Below are 12891 nucleotides of genomic sequence, written 5' to 3' on the forward strand. Positions count from 1 at the left end.
AACCCAATTAAAATAGGTGTTTCCAATATAAGAGCTTAAGGAAAAATCCAGACGGATCTAAGTCAGTAGGGCTGGGAATGGGTGTATGTGCTCTGAATCGGTGCACTGCACGCAGTGATACCCAGGCACACTCTATCTCATTAGCACTCTGGCACCCTTACCTTGCTTGTCCACCCAGCTGTCCACCTACATACCCATCCACTCACCTCACAGACCTTTTATGCACCGACCAAGTGCTGAATACAAGAAACACGGCGGCTCTCAGCCAAGCAGGTGCTGGTATTCACCAGGCTAACCCTCCCGAGGGCAGAGTGCTCCCTCTCCTAGAAGTCACCGAGCACGGCACCTTTCAGTGTCTCGATTTCATTACGAAATAAGAGAATGATTCACAGGCGATCTGATAAAACAGAAGACGAGTCCCTTCCACTAAGACTGACTTCCATGGGGAGAGTAGTTTTCAAAAGCTAAACTGGACGACTGTCCTCACTGGAAGAAGGAAGAGAGGCGGCACAGGGAGAAGCAACACGTGTTCCCCACAAATTCCCCTCTGAGGGAGGCTCCTGGCCTTGTCTATGGTTTAAGGACAAGGAAGAGTTAAGGGCAGGAAATGGTGGACTTAAGGAGTTTCTCTGTGTTCACAGCAGCCAGGCAGTTAGGAACGTGGGCTCTCGGGTTGTACTGCCTGACTCTTCCGCCAAGCCACACTGTCTCACCTATTATCAGAGGTTGTTGTAGGATTAAGCCAGGTAAAGCGCTCTGCATACTGCTGGCACTGTGAACCGGTACTGCTGTTACAATTGTTATCAGTATGTGTTACATCATTAGCCAATATATGGCTTAGAGTGTAAGGATTGTGATCAGAGAGATGCAGTGTCTGAACAAGACACAAACAGATGGATACAAGCAGAAGACACACATCTACATACATCTACAGACAGAGGTAGTACAGAGCTGAGTTTTCAAAAATGGTCCTACTAATTGCTTAGGTGAACTGTCTTCAAAAATATTTAGGCTTCGCTTACCACCTGTCATCCATCACTCATTCATGCATCAAAATAACACAACAAATATTTACTAGCACCTACTCTGTGCCAGGTGCGTGCTGAACTAGGGGACACAGCAGTGAATAAGAGACATGGTCCTGGTTCTATATTCTTTCGGGTGTATCTCTCCAAGGGCCCTGAATCTCTACATCAAATTCTTTAAATTTTACATGTTTTTTTTCAAAAGAAGTTTTTTATTCATTTTAGAGAGAGAGGGAGAGATAGAAACATCGATGAGAAACATCAACATTGATCAGCTGCCTCCTGCACACACCCCCCTCCTTGCTGGGGATCAAGCCTGCAACCCCAGCATGTGCCCTGACCAGAAACAGAACTGGTGAGCTCCTGGTGCATGGGTCCACACTCAACCACTGAGCCACACCAGCCAGGCAGAATTTTACCCTTTTTTAAATGTTGTATATTCTATTTTCCACTGGGGATTCCTCATCTGCAAGAACACATTCTCCAAGTCCTTCCTTAAGAAGGGGACCATGAAAGATAATGTCTCAACTCTTGAATAGCCTTATTTGGCCCCCACTCTTGATTAGACAGTACAGGTGCTCATCGCCCAACGTAATTTTGAAGATACTACTTCATCATATCCTAGCACCCAGTGTTACTGATACAACTTTTGAGGCCAATGTGACCCTTACTCTTAAGCCTGGTTTTTCTGCCTGAAAACCTCTTAGGACCCTCTGGTCAGCCCTGGGACACTGAGATATCTGCCTGTGCCCTGCAGTGGGTTTGGGTGTTGCCTCATTCACATGGGGTATTTGGTGGCCCTTTCAATCCTAAGACTCCTGGTTCTTTGGCTCCGAGAAATTTTCTTCTATCATTTCTTTGGAATTTCTTCTTTATTTGCCTTTGTATGGTTTTTTTTCCTGGAAATTATAATGTCTGATGTGGGACCCCCTGGCCTAACCCTCTGTATTGCCCTTCTTTCTTCAATCATTTCCCATTCTTTTTTTATTTTCCTAGGGACCACATAAAATTATCTTCCTAAATGTTTTATTTTGGAAGTCACATACTCTGTTCCTTTTTCATAGCATTTTATTCTACATAATGGATCTTCTTGACTCTTTTGGAGGATACTCAGCGATTTTTTAAAAGTTCAGTAGATGAGTGTATTAAAAAACTGTGGTACATCTACACAATGGAATACTACGCTGCTATAAAAGGGAAGGAAATCCTACCATTTGCAACAGCATGGATGGACCTGGAGAGCATATGCTAAGCGAAATAAACCAGTCAGAGAAAGATAAATATCACATGATCTCACTCATTTGTGGAATATAATGAACAACATAAACTGATGAACAAAAACAGATCCAGAGACAGAGAAGCATCGATCAGACCATCAAACCTCAGAGGGAAGGCAGGAGGGGTGGGGGGAAAGGGGAGAGAGATCACCCAAAGGACTTATATGCAAGCATATAGGAATAACCAATGGACACAGACACTAGGAGGGTGAGGGCACGAGCGGGGGTGGGGTGGGGGGCCACAGGGAGGTAAGGACACATATGTAATACCTTAATCAATAAAGAAAAAATAAAATAACCAAGTTCTTACTCATCTCTGATTCCCTCTGGGGCCTGATGACTTCCTCTGAGCTGGGCGTTCTGTTTGCCCTGATTCCCGCCTCTTCCCTATGGAAGGCTTTCTTCAAATATTTGCTCATTCTCGATTGTCCGCTCAGACCTCAAGCCCTTAGCAGTGCGGGCAGTTTTCTGTCCATGGGCGGTGACTAGCAAACTTCCCTTTTTGCTAAGTGGGAGGGATCTGGTGATTACACTGTGAAACCCTCAATGCCACAACGCGGGAGGCTCTGCAATACGGGCCCAGCTCTCGCTTGTCCAGTTTCCTCCCCGGCAGCTGGTCTTTGTATTTGCTGGTCTGGACTCGAAACACTGGCTGCCAGGCATTCTCTCCTGGAGCTGGATTATTTCTTTCACCTACTCTCAACGACCCCCCTTTTTATGTCCAAAGGCACTCTCCTACCCGCCCTGATTCTGGGAGTTACAAAGGAGCAGCTCCTTCATTAGCTAACATTTCCCCCACATATGCTGGGCTTCCTCTGTCACTAACCCTCCGACTACTTTGTAGAAACGGGCTCATTTATCTCATTTATTGCTGGCCCCCCTCCCATTCTTTTTATTTTCTGTTATTTCAATGATGTCTGGAGAGGGAGAGGAGCTAAAGACTTGTACTAATATACTTCAGGTATATGTATCTCTTAACAGGAAGTAAACTGGTCACTTCAAAGTTCAATGGACATGATTTTAAGAGAATGAGACAAAACTATCTGAAAATTATATCAATTATTAAGTCTAGGAAGAAATAAAATCTAAATACTATTTACTCTAGCTTCCCATAGCAAAGTCTTAGGATTGTACTTGTATGGCAATAGCAAATAATCACACCCATAAATACAGGACTATATTTGAATGAAAATTAGTTAAGAATATTCTGAAGTACAGATGTAAAAATTCCCATTTGTAGTATATGCTTACTTAGATGCACCAAATTCACATTTATTAAAAAGGTACTAAAAGATAAAACAAAAGCATATTCTGATTCCCGAGGTCAATAATCAAGGAATTTGAGCTGAAGAGACCTCAGTAGACCATGTCGTCCAATCTGATTTTCCAGAAGTTAACATGGAGGCTGAGAGAGTTTCAGTGAGTAGAGCCAATGAGTGTCCTTTGCTAAACTAAAGAAATGACAACTCAGAGTAAAAATGGTCAGAGCTTACTGTGGTAGGGAGTGTCATACCGACTTTTAACCGCTAAGAGAAGCTACGGGTAAGTACAAACCCCACGAGGACTGAGTGACTGTAACCAAAGCGGAGAGATGCCCAAGTAACAGACATACTTACTCGTTCCCCCAGTCCAGTCGCACGGTGATGTGCCGCTTAACCTCCCGCACCTGATCCTGAGTCAGGTGGCCAGACAGGAGCTGCCTTCGCAGGTCAATAAGCTCGTTCATCACGTGGCGGAGTTTGTAGAAAAGATCTACTTTGTGTTTCTGAAAGGGCATTTTGGTGTTGGTGACATGAAAATGGACATGGGAAAGGAATGAAAAAAGAAAGAGAAACAGTTAAACTATGAAAAGTGCTCGTTTCTCTAAACCTCTAGAAAAGGCAATGTAAAGAGAAGGTCGTCTAAGAATCTGCAGATCCTTAGTTCGTGCCACCTGCACCCTCTACGCATGACGTCCAACGAGTACAGCCGCCCCGGGCCGGGCCGGGCCGGGCCCAGTGCCGTTCATCCCCACTCCACCCTGGACTCTCATTTCCCAGTCGGTCAACGGCACGAACGTAACCGGACGGGAAAGCTACACGGGAGCCGATCTGCTTGCTCTGACAGAGGTGCTGTCTGTAGCAACGAAGATTCCACCCATCCAGCAGCATCCCTGGCTTTCCCAGGAGGAGCACTCAGCAGGGGAGGGACAGCGAGAATCACTTGCCCTATTTAAAGGCACGAAGGCTTCAAATAAAGCCGCGGTCTCCGGAGGAACATTCGCTCCCGGTTTCCAGGCCTCATCTGGCTTTAATTAGCTTCTGTAAACAGTATGTGTCCCTAGTGTCACAGATGCCTCGTCTTTTTAGTTTAATAAAAAGTGTCACCTTCACAGGAGGTAAGTGGGAACCTTCCAGTGAACTTACTGATGTCACAGTGGCTATACTTGGCAGTAAAAAATGTAAGTGCCACGACAGTAGATGCTGGAGCAAAAAGATACATGTGAGAACAGAGATTTAAAACGAAATCCCTATTTCTCACAACGACATTTTTATTTCGGAATTTTTAGGTTTCTGTTTGCATTATAGGGAAGCATAATTTTACATAATTAAAATTCTGGGAATGGAACTTATCTGAATAGAATGCTTTTAAAGACCGATCAGCCTATACTAGTGGTTTCCAACCGGTGTGTCACAGAACTTTAAAACATCAACACCTAACTATTGAACGGGCGCTGGCCTCGTTTCCCTCAGATTGTCAGACACAAAATGACAACAGGCAGCACAACAGCGGTCTGCTGTGAATGAATCAAAACCGTACCCATCTTCTTTGTCAGATAACCGTGAAATACATGTTTGGCGCGTCACAGAACTTCAGTAATTAGTTTACGTGTGTTATGAGATGAAAATCATTGACATACTATTTGTTAGTAAAATCTCCATCTGAGCTTTCCCCTAAAAGGGGGCTTGCCAAAATAAGCTTGATTTAAGTGGCTACAAATAAAAGTAATTATACAGTAAGTTACCAATGTTTTTGCTTTGTTAATGATAAAGCAAATTGGCCATGTTTTTAGATGGCAGTGATCTCACGACAAATGTTCAAAACATCATACGACTGAGAAATCGCCTAACGGAGCACTAGACTTGAAGGGCCACCTTAAAGAGAAATTATGTTAAACGGGAAAACCTGAGGAATCATGTGCTCGAACTTCATTTCCAATGGCATTCTGGCCCTTCTGTCGTCCATGAGCATATGAAGAACAGTTAAGCACCTTGATGGGACACAGTGCTGGCAGAAGGGCAGAGTTTACAAAGTCCTGCCAGCTCAAAAAGCAAGGCCTAAGCAAAGGCATCATCGGGCAAACTGAGACCTTGAAGATAAGCAGGAAAGGCAATGCGGTTTGGATGAATTTAAAATTTATCTAAATTTAAAATAGAACGTTAGAATTATTATTTTCCCCTGGAGCCACATGCAATAACCCACTGCATACGTCCGTGAGCATTTACTCGCTCACTCAGTTAACAAATGCTCACGGAGCGGCGGCCACCATTTTGTTGTGATGAGAAGTTCCTACTCCTGTGTCTTCATTCCACAGAGCAGAGATGGACAAAAGGAAAATAAGTAAATGAGGGTGGTAAGTTCTGAGAAACAACATTAAAGCAGAACAGGGACAGTAGGTAGCCATGGCTGGGCTGGCTGGGACAGGGGAGAAGGTACTCCTTCGGGTAGGCTGGTCAGGGCAAGGCTTCTTTGGGAGCTGAACTTGGAGTAGAAACATGGAGGAAAGGAGGTGACAGCATTTGAGAACACTGGCAAGTTTTAGAGGCATCAATCAGCAAGAGCGATGCCTCGATGTGGAAGGGGCCTTGGCGTGGAGAAGAGAGCAGTGCCCCCAGGCGAAGCGAACCAGGGGAGAGTGCTGAGGATGCAGTCAGAGGCCAGATGACGCGGGCCTGTGTGAGCCATCTTTGGCTTTTATTCCAAACAAGAGGGGAAGCCACGGGAAATTTGCAGCAGAGGAGTGATGCGCTATGACTTCAGTCTTGAAAGCATCACGCTGAGTGCTCTGTGGAGAGGAAACCATGAGAAAGAGGAACGCAGGGGTCCCAGTGAGAAAGCTCTTCATTGCAATGATCCACAGAACGCTGGCTGCCTGGAGGAAGGTCAGACAGTGGTGATAAAAATGGTAGGGCTTAGTTCTGACACGGCAGAGCTATCAAGATCTGGTTACAGATTAGGGGTGGGAAATGAATGAAGTCAAAGATCACTCCTTTTCCTGGCCTGGGAACACATCTGAAAGAGGGAAACAAGATTTAATCTGGACATGCTAATTTGACACTTGACATTTAGAGGTCAGAAAATGGAGAATTATCTAGCAGAGAAAACTATGAGGGAGGAGTAAGCAGGGAGGTGAAAGAAAAAGCAATATTGAAAACAGGATTTTAAAAAGGCCTTTGTCAAATGCACTGAAAGATTAAATAAAACACAGACTGAGAACTGGCCGCTGGATGTGGCATGGTAGTGGCCATCACTGACCTCTACAAGGGCAGTTCTGACGGGATGAAGTGAGTTCATGAGAGAACAGAGCATGGATGAACCTAGAAGGTATTATGCTAAGTGAAATAAGTCTGACAGAGAAAGACAAACATATGGTATCACATACGTGGAATTTTAAAAAACAAATGAACAAACAAAACAAAAACAGATTCACAGAAACAGAGATCAAACGGATGGTTGCCAGAGGAGGGGTGAGAGGACGGGGGAAGAAGGGGAATGTAGTTTACAATTCTGTGACAGCTGCACCGCGACAGATGGTTACTTGACTTAGGGTGGTGATCGCATCGTTAGGTATATACCTGGTAAATGTCGAGTCACTGTATTGTACACTATATTGTAAACCAGTATAATGTGTGCCAACTGTATTTAAATTTTAAAAAGAAAACAAAAAAGAAGAAATGGAGACAGAGCATAGACGATTCTTTTACAGAATTTTCAGTAACTGGAGGCAAAGAAATGAGGCAGCAGAACAGGCTGTGTGATCAAGGGAGAGAATTTCAGGCTATTTGTATGCTGAAGGGAATGACTTAATAGAGAGAAAATTTGATGATGCAGGTGCTAAATTCCTGAGGAGCCAAAAAGAGGTGGGTCCAGGTCAAAAGAGGAGGCTCCGCTAAAGCTGGTACCCTGCATTTTGGCACAAAGGGGAAAGGCACAGGATGTGGCAAATGCCACAAGCAGTTGGGAGCTTTGGTGACAGGAGAACTGTATTTTCCTCGGTTGCTTTAGTCTCAAGGAAATAAAATGCAAGTCCGTCAGCTGAGAGGGAGAGGGATGGGAGCGGGTGTTGGAGTCTGAGAACAGAGAAGATGTAAGACAGTTTCATAGAGATGCTAACACAAATCAGCCGGGGAAAGGGAGTTCAACGGCCAGATCTTCCCAGATCTGGGAGCATTAATTAAAAGGTTGCGTTTTTGTTAAGCCAAGTACATCTGACGCTTGAACAACATGGGTTTAAACTAGGCAAATCCACTTATACCCAGTTTTCTTTCAATATTAAATACCTACACATTTTCAACCCATGAGTGTAGTCCATGGATGTGGAGGGCCAACTGTATGCACTGACCTACGTCACTTTACACTGCGAACATGAGCATCTGCAGGTTTTGGTGTCCGTGAGAAGTCCTGGAGCCAACCCCTGAGGAGACTGAGGGACAACTAAGGTTTGGGGGAGTCCGAAGTTATACACAGATTTTCAACTGTGCTGGGCTTCAGCACCCCGAACCCGTGTTGTTCAAGAGTCAACTGTATAATGTATGTTGCTATTAAAATATTACATACATGTGTATATGTACACACACCGCTCAAGGTGAGCAATCTGGCGACTGGCCACAGAGCACACGGTTTACCTAGGGTCACCGGACACCACGGGCCGGCTGGGTATCCCACTCAGGCTTTTCCACTGAGGCCTCTCCTCAGCAGATGAAGGAACGCTGTGACGAGGCAGGCTAAGGGCTAGCTTTCCTACACAATCATCCCTAGCTCTGGTCACTGCTGAAAAAAGCAGGGAGGGGTTAAGTGTAAGAGGAAGAAGAAATCTGTAGCCCCTCTTAGCCACACATTCAGCTTCTCCAAAAGCTCAATAGTCTAATATTTGTCCAGAACAGTCAGACTATTTGGGAAACAGCCCGAAGAAGCAGCAGAAACTATAACGTTACGCTGCAACCATGTGCCAAGTAGAATCTGCCTCTCATTGTGCAAGAATCTCTGGAACTCTGCAGAAAAAAATCGGAGGCTTAATACTCCCGATTTAAAAATTATTTTTACTGAACTGCATGTAACCCAATGTGGGAGAATGGTTGTGCTGCGAGGATGCCCCTGAATTAGCAGATGAGCAACCCTGTAGAGGATCCATCCTAAAGTATGCCACCTTTATTTAAAACTACATATTCATACAGGTATGCTGGCATGATTATAAAACGCTATTTAAAAGAAAATTACATCAACAGTAATGATCTCCTCAGAGAACAAATGTCCTGCCATCAGTACTGAAAACTTTAGGTGAAAAGCAATTTAATGGAAGTTAAACTTTACTTCTAAAATTCAAGTTGTTAAGGGAAGATTCCCAGATGTCTCCATTTTACCTCTTTCGAACATTTACTTTATATGTAGGTAGATGGTTTATTTTCTCATTTTATTTCTTGTTAACAAAATAACCATTTTAAACTTGAATTTAAACTTCTCCAAAATTCCTTTTCTTAAAAACTGCTATTAACAATCAAATCTCTCACCATAAGTTACCCTCTAATCCTACTCAAAATGTTTGTATTAAACCACAAAGCTTTAGTGCTCCTCTCAGTATAATACAAAAATAGCTCAGCTTCAGTCCCTGCAACTCTAATGGCCTTTCTGCTACAAATACCTTTAAGTCCAGGAATTTAAACTTTCGTTTTAGGTTTTTGAACTACATAATTAGCAAAGGCTTGAAAATGAGTTCAAAAGAGAAAATCCTGTGAAACAAAACAATCTCTAAATCCAAGCTATTTCACACTGTCTCTACGTACGTATCTGTAAGAAATACAAATGCAAAAAAGCAATGTGAAAATTACTTTTAGACCAGTGGTTCCCAACGTGGGGCACATGCCCCACAGGGGGGCAATGTGATTTTTAAGGGGGCAAGTAGAGAATGAGTTATTAACAGTGAGTTTTTTGCATTTCTTATAGTTCTAGAGGCCTCATATACAGTATATAAATATATATTGTGACATATTTATGCATTTCAGTTCTCTATTATGTTTTGAAGCTTTATTTGCTATTTTTTCATATCACTTTATATTATTATTATTTTAAACAATTTCTTAGTGATTTCTTCCTCAGGACTTCAACTGTCCTTTCGTTCTTTTTCTCTTTCATGGATGCCATGTGCTTTGGGAGCTTGTTTAGACAAGTTAATGGCCTTTTAGGCTTCCTCCACCTGAGTAGGAGTTCACTTTTGGAATAACAAGAATTATATGTCATGGTGGGGTGGGGGTGGGAGGCATCAGGATTTTAGAGATGCTTAGGTGGGGCATGGCCAAAAAAAGGTTGGGAACCACTGTTTTAAACTGTTCACTAATATGGGGTATGCCTCTAATGTACAATCTATTTGCCTGGCATAAATACTTACTCTTCCACCTCTGAACGTATGTATGTTATGCATATGCCTGTGTGGGTGTGATGGGTCTGAAGGGTGTGGGGGGGAGGCAGGGGGGATGGAAACAGGAGAATTGGTTAAAAAGTCTTTAAAAGGCTGTGGGACTGTCAGGTCATCACTCCTACTCGATGCTGCCTGGCTTTCGCCACCTGATGGCTTTCCCCACAAGATCATGCACTCTCTGCAGAGGTTAAAACAGTCAGTACATTAGGGGGCACCAAAAGAGCTGATGACGTTAAAAAAGACACTGACGTTAAAGCCTGTGTTGTCAATAGGCTCACATCCCAGGTGCCTTTCCCACACTGAGTTCCCAGGGTGCCTTTCCCACACTGAGTTCCCAGGTGCCTTTCCCACACTGAGTTCCCAGGGTGCCTTTCCCACATTGAGCTCCCAGGGTGCCTTTCCCACATTGAGCTCCCAGGGTGCCTTTCCCACACTGAGCTCCCAGGGTGCCTTTCCCACACTGAGCTCCCAGGGTGCCTTTCCCACACTGAGCTCCCAGGGTGCCTTTCCCACACTGAGCTCCCAGGGTGCCTTTCCCACACTGAGCTCCCAGGGTGCCTTTCCCACACTGAGCTCCCAGGGTGCCTTTCCCACACTGAGCTCCCAGGGTGCCTTTCCCACACTGAGCTCCCAGGGTGCCTTTCCCACACTGAGCTCCCAGGGTGCCTTTCCCACACTGAGCTCCCAGGGTGCCTTTCCCACACTGAGCTCCCAGGGTGCCTTTCCCACACTGAGCTCCCAGGGTGCCTTTCCCACACTGAGCTCCCAGGGTGCCTTTCCCACACTGAGCTCCCAGGGTGCCTTTCCCACACTGAGCTCCCAGGGTGCCTTTCCCACACTGAGCTCCCAGGGTGCCTTTCCCACACTGAGCTCCCAGGGTGCCTTTCCCACACTGAGCTCCCAGGGTCGGTAGCCAGCTTTCACCTTCTAGGAGGGAAAACAGGGTCCTCCTTCAGCCCAGAAACACTGACAGCTGCTCCTCTTCTCCGTGACAAGCTGGGCCCTCTCCTAATCACCCCACAGTCACGGCCAGCAGTGAGGCAGCACTAGCCCACTCACAAAACTTTGTCAATATTTTAATGCTTCATTCTTAACTAGGAATAGAAAACACCACCATATAATGAACAAACAGAAACAATATTAGGAGTAAAAGAAAATTTCAAATAAAATAGTATTTTCAGGCAGCATAGAGGTTATGCATTACGTCCGTGGAGTAAGAACAGGCTATAACAGGAGATAAAGATCCACAGCCCACAGGGCTTTTGGAGATGAGGAATAAGACAGTTGTCGTTAAACGCACAATCTAGTAGAAAGGACAGAAAGTTGAAGAATTCTGCCAGAAAGCGGAAGAAAAAAACATGGTACAATAAATACATGGGGGAGGAGATACAAGAAAACCAGTGACTCGTGCTAACATGGCCAATTCTGAAAGAGTTCTAAGAAGAGAAAACTATGAAAACAAAGGCGAAGCTGTCAAAGTAATGCAATACACGGGCCAGGACGGAAGGAAATGAGTTTCTAGGGGCAGAAGGCACGGCGGAGCCAGCACGATCAATGCAATGGGTTACAACTACGGAGCATCGCTGTCAAACTGCAGCGACACTAAAACTTCCATGGAAAACACCTTGTCACTGACAGCCAGGAGCTAGAGTGACCCTGGGCTTCTGAACAGCACTGGGGCCTGGCAATATGAAGCAATGCTTTAAAACGTCTGCGCTGTGTTTGTGACTGAGGATTTTATGTCAAGCCAAGCTATCAATCAAGGGTAAGGATATACTAAAGACGTTCCAAATATGCAAAATCTCCAAAAAAAATTCTCCCACACACATTTCTCAGGAAGGTATGGCGAAAGTGATTCATCAAATGAGGAAATAAATCAAAAATTAAGATGACACTGGTTTACCCCAGAAGACAAGGGGACTTAGGACAAGGGCAGGGAACTTTCTCAGGCCAGATTAACCCAAGATGCTGGAGGGCTTTATCAGGACATCACTGAGAAAACCAGTAAGCTGGTAAAACACCGAGAATACTTTCTTTAACATACTCAAAGGAGGTTTTCATTTCTCCCGAAGGTCAGGATGTACAAAAAAGAGGAAACAAAACAAAAGAAAAGAGAAACAACTATTAACTATTAAATAAACAGAGTTGCCCTGGCCAGTGTTCTCAGCGGTTAGAGCGCATCAGCCCATGCACTGAAGGTCTCAGGTTCGATTCCCAGCCAAGAGCACACACCTGGGTTGCAGGTTCAATCCCCGCCCCTGGTAGGGGTGGTGCAGGAGGCAACCAATCGATGTGTCTCTCACATCAATGCTTTTCTCCCCTCTTTTCTCTCTTCCCCCTCTCCCTTCCTCCCTTCCATGCTCTCTAAAAAAACACACCAAAATCAATAGGAAAATTATCCTCAGGTGAGGATTAACAAAAAACAGAAAAAAAAACTTCACATACAACAAATAAATGTATAGTTCACTAGGTGGCTCTGATATAAAATTAGCTACACAGGCATAGTAGTAACTGCATATTGATTTAACAAAAATATGTAACTATTTTGGAAGTAGTGGAGCTAGGGGAAGAGCATCCTATCTAATAAAGAGGAAATATGCTAATTAACCATCACTCCGTCACAAAGATGGCTGCACCCACAGCTGAGGCCAAGTTCCCATAAGGAGTCTTAACAAGCAATCAGCAGGGACCTGAGGCTACACCCTCCCCCACCCCCATGGGGCTTGACAGGGGACCTCAAGGTGCGCTTCCCGTCCTGGTGCTGGGCTAGGGGACCTCAGGCTGCTCCTCCTGCCCCAGTGACAGGCCAGGGGACCTCAGGCCACACCCCCCAACCCAGCATCAGGCCAGGCGACCTCAGGCTGCGCCCCCCGCCCCAGCACTGAGCCAGGGGACCTGAGGCTGCGCTCCCCTGCCT

The 12891-nt window shown here is 44.9% G+C and overlaps 1 protein-coding gene across 7 annotated transcripts in view; it reads right to left on the reverse strand.

Annotated features, from left to right (window-relative positions):
- The window catches only part of DOCK3 (dedicator of cytokinesis 3), a 194701-nt gene that overhangs the window by 110743 nt on the left and 71067 nt on the right, over positions 1-12891 (reverse strand). For all 7 annotated transcript variants that reach the window (XM_080671830.1, XM_080671836.1, XM_080671834.1 and 4 more), the window contains exon 6: positions 3919-4067. In XM_080671830.1, coding sequence (XP_080527956.1) covers positions 3919-4067 — 149 coding nt within the window. The remainder of the gene's footprint in view (positions 1-3918; positions 4068-12891) is intronic.

The sequence above is a fragment of the Plecotus auritus genome (assembly GCF_963455305.1).
Source record: "Plecotus auritus genome assembly, chromosome: 6".
NCBI lineage: Eukaryota > Metazoa > Chordata > Mammalia > Chiroptera > Vespertilionidae > Plecotus > Plecotus auritus.